The following is an 8805-nucleotide window of genomic DNA, read 5'->3' as shown; positions in this document are numbered from 1 at the left end:
CTCTTCTCGGCGACGGCGGCGCGTAGGACGTTGAGAGTGCCGTCGACGGCGGGGGAGATGAGTTCGGCGTGGGGGTCGCGTGGGTCGTCGAGGGTGCAGGGGGAGGCCACGTGGAAGACGCCGGCGCAGCCCTCGATGGCAGCGGAGACGGCGGCGAAGTCGAGGACGTCGGCGGAGAAGATGGTGAGGCGGCCGGCGCCCGCGCCGGGGAGAGAGAGGAGGTGGGAAGCGTCAGAGGCGGGGAAGACGGAGGCGTGGATTGTGGAGTAGCCCTCTTCGAGGAGGGTCTTCACCAGCCACGTTCCGATGAAGCCGTTCGCTCCGGTGACGCAAACCGCCGGCTTCTGATTATTCTCCGCTGGGTTTGTCATATTCCGATGTGATGAATATTGTTGATCACTGAACTTACGGTGTGGCACTCTAGTGTGGTGGACGTTTTTGGATTTTTTTTTTTTTTTGTTTTTTTTGTTTTTTGGATAACCACGTATCAATTCTTGAATTCCATTTTTTTAGGAAATTGTTACAGTACCGCAGCCCACTTTTTCCTGAATAGATAATGCATGTTTTACTCCATTGGATATGGATGAAAGTGTTAAAAGGCATCTCTAATGCAACACCGTAATCGACGTGTCAATAGTAAGAAAAATACTTTTTAATATAATATTATTTATTGTGTTAAATTTTACATTTTTTTTACTCTTAAACTAAATTTATCATATACTAAGCTTGGCGATAAATTTACCGTTAAGTTTAACATATATCAAATTGGCATTTAATTGTGATTAGTTGATATCTTTATTTTTTAAGAAATGTTAGTATAACTCTTTCAATCACTCTATGCTTTCACAGTTTAAAACGTGGACTCCACTTAATATGATATAATATTATTTAAAAAATAAATGAGATAGTAAAATTCACGTGTTAAATAATAAACGTAAAAAGTGACAGAAATAATTATGCTAGCATTTCACTTATTTTTTCTTTTTATCATAATATCATTATCACGTTAAATTATTTTAATATTAAAAAGATATAAAATAACATATTTAATATGTCATGCTAACATCATTCTTTCCGTCATACTTAAATTAAAATTAATATTAAAAAGATATAAAATAACATATTTAATGTAAAACGCTAACGTCCTCATTCCGTCACATTAAAATTATTTTAAAGACAAATTACACTTGTCCCCCTAAACTATTAGCCTTGTAACAAAATACCCCTTAAAATTTGAAAAATAACAAATTTTCTCCCTGAACAATTAACCGTTAGCACGTGTCCCCTTTTCCCACCCCTTTAGTTAAATTTTGAACGTTTAGTGACACGTGAAAGTCGCTGAGGCATTTAAGTTTTATTATAATATGAAATGATGATTTTGTCCATCTAAGCCCGGCCGTTGACCAGTCAAACCCGCCGTTGACTGACACTGACTAGGATGGGGGTTGGCGGGATGTGTAACAAATCAAAGATCTCGAAGTGAATAACACTTATCTAGGGTCGATTTCTCTAAATGATGTCCGGTTCACCGGAAAATGCCCAAAACTCAAATAGATAGAGGCAGTACATTAGAGTTCCTTCAACGCCGATTAGGGAAGTAATCATGTAGGTTTTGCTCGACTCAGCGAGGGGAATATAATGGTATAACTTGTTGATGAAACGGAGGTCAGATGGCGTTGGAATTCGGTGTGGAGACAAAATGGACCAAAACTTTAACCAACGCTTGTAGGTGAACGGCGGCGAGATTCTGATTCCGAAGGTATTTGTTGGCAGGCTCCATGGGTGGTCGGCGTTTGGTGACGGTCGGCAACCAGATAGTGGCGGCTCAAAGTGGCAGCGGGGCTTGGTTTTTCACGTGCAAAGAAAGAAGAAAGAGGGAAAAAGAATGAGAGAGAAAGAAAGCGAGAGAGGAGGAGAGGGAAATCATCATATGTTTGTTGTGGTCTTGGGCTGGGCTTAGATAGGTAAATCGTCATTTCATAATAAAATAAAAATTAAATGTTTCAATGACTTTTACGTATCACTTAATGTTTAAAATTTAACTGAGGAGGTAAAAAAAAAACGCGTGTTAACAGTTAACTATTTAAGAAAAAATTATTGTTTTTAAAATTTAGAGAACATTTTGTTAGGAGGCTAATAATTCAGAAGCGTAATTTGTCCTTATTTTAATGTGAAAGTGATTCCATTATTGAAACATCGCGAAGTGACTCCATTTTAACCGAAATTTGCATGTTGGAGAGATAGACACATCGACTATCGAGCGGCCATGGGCAAAGCAACCTGCTGCAACTTGCTCTTCTGCTGCATTTCATCAATTTCTGGTTAAAAAGGAAAAAAAAAAAAAAAAAAAAACAATTTTGGTTAAAAAAAAAAAAAAAAAAAAAAAAAAAAAGAAATTCGAGAACTCCCATGAACGCGGTGGCGTCTTCATCGTCATCGCTGGTGTTTCTTCTGCCGCGCGGTGGTGCTGGTGCGGGTGCCGTCAATGGCTTCTGCTTCTGCTGCTTCGGCATTTCCTCCTCCTCTTCGTCGTCGTCGTCGATTTCGTTTTCTAAAACTGTTAAGAAGTACAATTTCATTATAATCATGGCGAAAAGCAAAAAGTCCCAATCTTCAACTTCGTCTCCCAAGGTTAACTCATCTCTGTTTCTCTCTAATGCTTTTGATATTTACGTGTTCGCAATTTCTTAGGTTTTCTTCAAGAAATGAGCTTTTTCTGGTTATTGCAATATTGAGAACCTGTATTTTGATGAAAATATCAAATAAAGATGATTCTTTGTAGTGGAAATTTAGGATCAAAGAAATTTCCTTTTTATTGATGATCGAATCAATTGCAATGGAAAATAATGAATTAGTACTTCCTGATGAAAAGTTAACTTCTGTGGGTTGTATTGGTTAGAGAAATTATCATCCTGTTTCTGTGCCTTGTAGGTTTTGATCTCATCAGAGTTTATTTCCGTGGTTTTTTTTTTTTTTTGTTTTTTTTTTTTGATCTCATCAAAGTTTTTTTCCGTGTTTTTTTTTTTTTTTTTTTTTTTTTTTTTTTTTTTTTGCTTGAAAAGATTAGTATTTACGTGTTTGATATTGTCATTGAGGTACTTGTAGTTCTAAAAAGTATCATCAAGTAATTTATGGCTGTTTTTTGGGCATGAAATGTCTTTTCTGTTCATTTAGCCTTAAAACATATATAAGGAAAAAAAAATTCAAAAAGATAATGTAAAATGAAGGGAAGTTCTTAATGCCTCCCATTTTCTCTCTTTTTCCTTGTATCTTTTCCTCTTTACTATGTTTTAGGTTGAAAGGGCAAAAGAGAATTTTATGTTCAAAAAAGGCCTTAGGTACCTGAAATGATATTGTTTTTGAACTGCAGGATACCCCAATGTGATTATAGAAACACAGAGGTACTAGTCTGATAAAATAAAAAACTACATGGTACAAGACTGATATTTTCTACTGTTTATCGCTAACTACTTTTATAATTTATTGTAGTGGTTTAGTCTATTTAGCGTGTAATTAGCTAGAACTCCAAGTCAATCAAAGTGCATTGATTGTTTATAAAACCATCTATTTTGTAAATCTGTAATGAGTTAACTCTGCAGCATCTAAGCTAATAGGAGATCCTAGAAAACCTCCCCGAAAAAGACAAGCCGTAGCAAGCAAGTTTATTTTTCAAATTATTAGTCAAAATGGAGAAGCGGGCTATTCCTCCTGAAGTATAGACTATAGCCAATCATGAATCATGCAAACTGGCTACCCATTGATTGTTGAGTTATAAATACATAACTACTGTTTGTCATCCAGTTTAGAAATTATTTGATTGGCTTTCTCTTAATAGGGTTCTGAGCCAACTCCTCCGAGGATTACATCAAATGTCAAGCAAAATTTGCAGTTCTTGAGGTTATGGAAGGTGGTTAGCTACTGAGACATGTAAAACATGCATTCAATGATTTCTTTGTCACATCTCATCTGGTAAAGATCTTGTAGGAATTCCAAAAGAGAAAGTCTAGCACACCTAAGCCCGCAACTAGTTACCGCAGAAAAAGGGTGGAGAAGGAAGACCTTCCAGAAGACAATGAATTTTATCGTGATCCTACAACCACCCTCTACTAGTAATACTCTTTCAAGGTTCTTTGCATGTATAGATTCTTATTTTCATCCACTTGTGTCTCCTTGGACAAGTGGCTTTCTTGTTTGTCTGAATTTGCTTTACAGTACAAACCAGGGTTTAGAAACTGCAGTCCCTGTGTTGCTGGTTGATGGGTACAATGTATGTGGCTACTGGGCGAAGCTGAAGAAACACTTTATGAATGGAAGACTTGATATAGCCCGCCAAAAGCTGATTGACGAGCTCGTAGCATTCAGCCTGTTAAGAGGTTTCTTCTTTCTTCCCTTTAGGGGTGCAAGGTTTCATCGTATTTTATCTGTAATCTTGTTTTGAAGCTCATCTGGAAGAGAAAAATGTTTTTTTTTTTTTGTTTTTTTTTTTTTTGTTATACATCTTTTTAAGCTTACAGAGTTTCCATGCGACACCACCACCTCCCCTTCCGTTTTTATTTTTTTTTCTTTTCATTTCTAATCATATCTTTTTCACCTTTGCTTTCGCATTACCCTTACTTTTGATGTAGCTGAGATGAGCACCAATGATGGAGAGCAAATAATAGTAGCAATGATTGATATTGGAAAAAAAGTACTGTTGCTACCCATCTCTTATCAGCTTAAGCTTTTGAGAAATTTGGTAACATAAAGGACTTAAAAAAGATAATTGGCGGTGCCATTTGACTCAAAATGACCTATAAATGTGATCCTGTCAAATTTTCCTGTGTCCGCTTTCATTCTAACACACATAACCGTGAGCCTAGCTTAGGTTGGATAAAGTCTTGCCATTACATGGTATTCTAATAATTACTACGGAAACTCTGATAATATGAAGCAATGTTGTTTCATGATGACTAAATAAGAAAATAATGGCTTCTTGATTCTTTATCTTTTGGTTCATATCTGGATGTAATTGCCTCATCCATTTGTTGCTGAAACATTTACAGAAGTGAAAGTGGTAGTTGTATTTGATGCCATGATGTCTGGCCTCCCTACACACAAGGAAAATTTTGAAGGGTACTATTTATGAACTTGAATTATTATGATTGGTTTTCCTTCCACTAGTCTATAGACCAAAATTATAAGACTTTGTTGTTATAATATGATTGGGGTGTGTGTGGTGTAATTTTTCTTGCTGGTTTCAGTGTCATAATTTAAACAAAATTATACTATTACTCTCAGACCAAAGCAGGACATTTTCTTTTTTTTTATTTCTATTTTTGCTCAACTTTCATTATTTCTAATTTGGTGAGATTCTTCTACACTTTACAGTTTCCTTGATATTCTGAAATTCTTTTAAACTTTCTCATGCAATTTTTTCGCAATATGGCAGTGTTGATCTAGTTTTCTCAGCTGACACATGTGCTGATGCTTGGATTGAGAAAGAGGTAAGAAAAGATCGGAAGCTGTATAATAAAGTTATACTGTCTCTCTAGTCTCTCGTTCTAGTTAAATCGTTAGTGCCCAATTTCTATTCCTCTAAAACATGAGAAAAAACCAATAAAATCATATATAGTATTCTGAAGAGTAAGCTCTTCACATTGTAACATGAATATCTCCTCTAATTGACCTTTCAAGTTTTGAGGTGCACTTTAGAACTTCCATGCATTGCATCAGCTTAAAAAACTTGAGCCTCTTGCTTGAAAATTCCGAGTTAGGTAGATGTGGGCCCGTTTAGTTCATTGATTCGAGTTTTTAATTCGAGTTGAGATGTGATTTTTTGTGAGAGCTTTTTACTGTAGCAAAAAAATTAGATGTGACTGTTTCTGAGAGCTTTTTACTGTAACAAAACTCGAATTCTAAACTCAAATCGGTGAAATGAACGATGCCGCAATATCACCTCAGGATGTACTAAATCCACTATAATGCACTGTTATCTTTAGTATAAACAAAAATAAAGAAAATAAATTTAAAGTCTTGGCCAACTCCACTTCTGTTCTAGACTAGGTTAAGCTCGTTATTCCATTTATTTTGATACTTTTGATCGTTTGTGTTTTTGTAATTGCTTCACCACCATGTCATCTTATGTACTAGCAGGTTGCAGCCTTAAAGGAGGATGGATGCCCCAAAGTTTGGGTTGTTACTTCTGATCATATTCAGCAGCACGCAGCACATGGAGCGGTATGCTTTTTTTTTTTTTTTTTCCTTTTTTTCTCATTGATTGGATTCCTTAAGACATCTTAATATATATATTTTTAATCCTATGGAAATAAAAATCTATCTTTGTCGGGGACTGCAACAATTTGTAACGGTTCAAAAATTACAATTTAATAATTGGATTGTTTATGGATCTTGTGCTAAGGGAGAATTATTATCAGTTTATTTATTTATCTACTTTTTGGTATAAAGTGTAGCTATATAGAATCGCCTAGCTCTAGCTGAATTTATTGTAGTTTCCTTATTTAGGTAGAGTTAGTCAACTCTTTTATTCTTATTTATTCTGTGTAAAGTCCAAACGTTTACAGTATAATTCTGAAAATCTAATGATATAAATGCATTGTACAACATGGAATTGGTATTTAAAGTTTTCTGATTATAAAAAACGTCACTTATTTCTTCCATGCCTCCATGATTGTGCTGTTTTGTAACTTGCACAAAAATTTTCTCTTGTAATTGCTTCTATAGTTCGTCTCTTTGCATTTTTGTGATTCTCATTCTTTTCTGCTTTTATTTCAAACCTAAAACCCTTGTTACCGTTCTTAACATACATGTTTTACTTTCCTTACTTCACTTTTTTTATTTTTTCTTTTTAACCGAAGTCATTGTTTTGCCCATATATCTGTTTCGGTTTAATTCTCCTCTATTTCCTTTAAAGATTTATCCTGTTCTGGTTCAACTCATTTTCTTATCCAATCCCTACTTAATGTTTTTTTTTTTTGCTTCAAGGAAGTTGACTGAGTCTGAGAATAACAAATTCTTTCTTATTGCCACGAGAATTTCATTTTACTTGGACTTTGTGGCAGAGAACTTTCTTCATTTGCGGCTGCCTTGAATTCGTTAAAACATACAGGTGCACTGATTTTAATTTTTTTGTTGCCTTCAGGGAGCTTTTATTTGGAGTTGCAAGGCATTAGTCTCTGAGGTGAGGCATTTAATTAAATGATGCTTTGAATTTTTATCTTGCGCTGGAACTGTTTGGAAGTTCATTCTGATGTTTATTGTCGATACCAATGTTTGTGGTTTAATTTGCATGCCTCATTATTTGTTCCAAAGAACTATGCCAGTGGGGAAGATGCTTCTTCACACAAAAATTGAGCCTTCTTTCCGATATTTGAAAAGGCTTTCAAATGTGGAAATATTTGTCCACTATATCGTGTTTACTTGCGTTAAAAGATGTGGTCACTTCGAATGTAAACACAATAACATTCACTTTTCAGGCAGTTTTTAGATATCAACAGTTTTCTTTAACTTTGTTTCGCCCGATATTTCATCATTGGAGATTGAAGGGAGATGCTAATTTATATTATGAGAAATTTTTGGCCAGATTCACTGATGATCACACACACACACACACACACCACTGTCAAGAATCCCTTTGATTTTAAATTTAATTTACATAAGTTGTAAGTTGTAACATAAATTCTGGACCTTTAGATGAACATCCGTTGACCGGCTAAGATTGGCTCTGAGATTGTTGATGATATTCCCTCTCTTCCTCCTTCTAAACAAAATTTAGGAAAGGAAAAAATAATGTTGCACATGTTACTTGTAGAGATAGAGCTGGAAGGAGAGGGGTTAAGAAGAGAGGTTGGTTCCATAAGACAAGAGGTCTCTGACAGGTCGCTGAATATATCTATATATATGTATATTTGTATATTCACATATATGTATGTATTATTTTTCTTGGCAAGGGAAGAACATAATTCTTTTTAGGTGAGGGGAGAGCACAGAAAGAGCATTCCGATAAAAGCTGAAAATTTGTCAGCAAGTTGTTTGGGTATTTCACACATTTGCTCCCTAAACTTGTATGGCTTTAGCAACTTGTGCCCTGAAGTTTTAATTTTGCAAGTTGCCCTCTCAATTTGTAAAATTGTTGCAGCACGCCCTATTTTGACGATGATTGTGTTAAATTAGAGTCGAAAAACACGTTCAACGAAAAATTATAACATTGTAATTCAAATGTAACACAAATCTTTCAATTCCTCAACTTTTAATCTCTTAAATCTAATAAGAAATTTGAGCAAATTTAGTAAAATGAGGCACATTGCAAGAATTTTACAAGTTTGGGGGGTTGATTGTCAAAATTGAAAGTTTAGGGGGGTAATTTGCTAATCCACGATAAATTCGGGACGCAATTGTGCTAAAAACCCAAATTTTCCAACTTTTAGATTACGACTAAAAACAGATTTTAGGATTAAATCATTAGACCATGTACATAGTAAATTAAAACTTATTCAATATGCTTTCATCAGAAGGTTCAAAAGTTTTGTTACAATTTTTATTAATCAGAGATTCATGATACTAGTTGAATGTATCTGATTTTGCTTGAGGAACAACTAACTGACCGAAATTGAAGTTGATTGTATGAATTTCCATGAACAAATTAATAATTTTGTACATGAATTGAAGCAGTCTTTTTTTATGATTTCTGTATAGATTAAAGCATCAAAAAAGGAGGTCGAGACTATGCTTCGAGAACATAGGTTCGTGCTTCCTACCTCGGATGTCATTTATCTTTTTTTTTTTTTTTTTTTTTTTTTTTTTTTTAAA

General features: G+C 35.0%; 2 protein-coding genes across 5 annotated transcripts in view; one reads left to right on the top strand and one right to left on the bottom strand.

The window, feature by feature from the left end:
• LOC21399536 (cinnamoyl-CoA reductase 1) overlaps nucleotides 1-561 on the bottom strand; it is a 6702-nt gene extending 6141 nt beyond the window's left edge. The window contains exon 1 of the mRNA XM_024173243.1: nucleotides 15-561. Within this exon, the coding sequence (XP_024029011.1) occupies nucleotides 15-371 (357 nt within the window). The 5' untranslated portion in view covers nucleotides 372-561. The remainder of the gene's footprint in view (nucleotides 1-14) is intronic.
• A 1798-nt stretch (nucleotides 562-2359) lies between these two features.
• Nucleotides 2360-8805, top strand: part of LOC21399535 — a 7630-nt gene continuing 1184 nt past the window's right edge. The window contains exons 1-9 of one of the 4 annotated variants that reach the window (XM_024173159.1): nucleotides 2360-2631; nucleotides 3836-3907; nucleotides 3985-4109; nucleotides 4213-4373; nucleotides 5043-5112; nucleotides 5429-5483; nucleotides 6133-6216; nucleotides 7139-7177; nucleotides 8692-8738. In XM_024173159.1, coding sequence (XP_024028927.1) covers nucleotides 2410-2631; nucleotides 3836-3907; nucleotides 3985-4109; nucleotides 4213-4373; nucleotides 5043-5112; nucleotides 5429-5483; nucleotides 6133-6216; nucleotides 7139-7177; nucleotides 8692-8738 — 875 coding nt within the window. In that variant the 5' untranslated portion in view covers nucleotides 2360-2409. Of the gene's footprint in view, nucleotides 2632-3835; nucleotides 3908-3984; nucleotides 4110-4212; nucleotides 4374-5042; nucleotides 5113-5428; nucleotides 5484-6129; nucleotides 6217-7138; nucleotides 7178-7308; nucleotides 7588-7807; nucleotides 8033-8691; nucleotides 8739-8805 lie in introns of those variants that run through there. The other 3 variants (XM_024173157.1, XM_024173168.1, XM_024173163.1) reach the window with 3 other exon arrangements.

Source organism: Morus notabilis, unplaced genomic scaffold, assembly GCF_000414095.1.
Source record: "Morus notabilis unplaced genomic scaffold, ASM41409v2 Scaffold1225, whole genome shotgun sequence".
Taxonomy (NCBI): domain Eukaryota; kingdom Viridiplantae; phylum Streptophyta; class Magnoliopsida; order Rosales; family Moraceae; genus Morus; species Morus notabilis.
The sequence above is the reverse complement of the archived record's forward strand: the minus strand, read 5'-3'. Positions and strand labels throughout refer to the sequence as shown.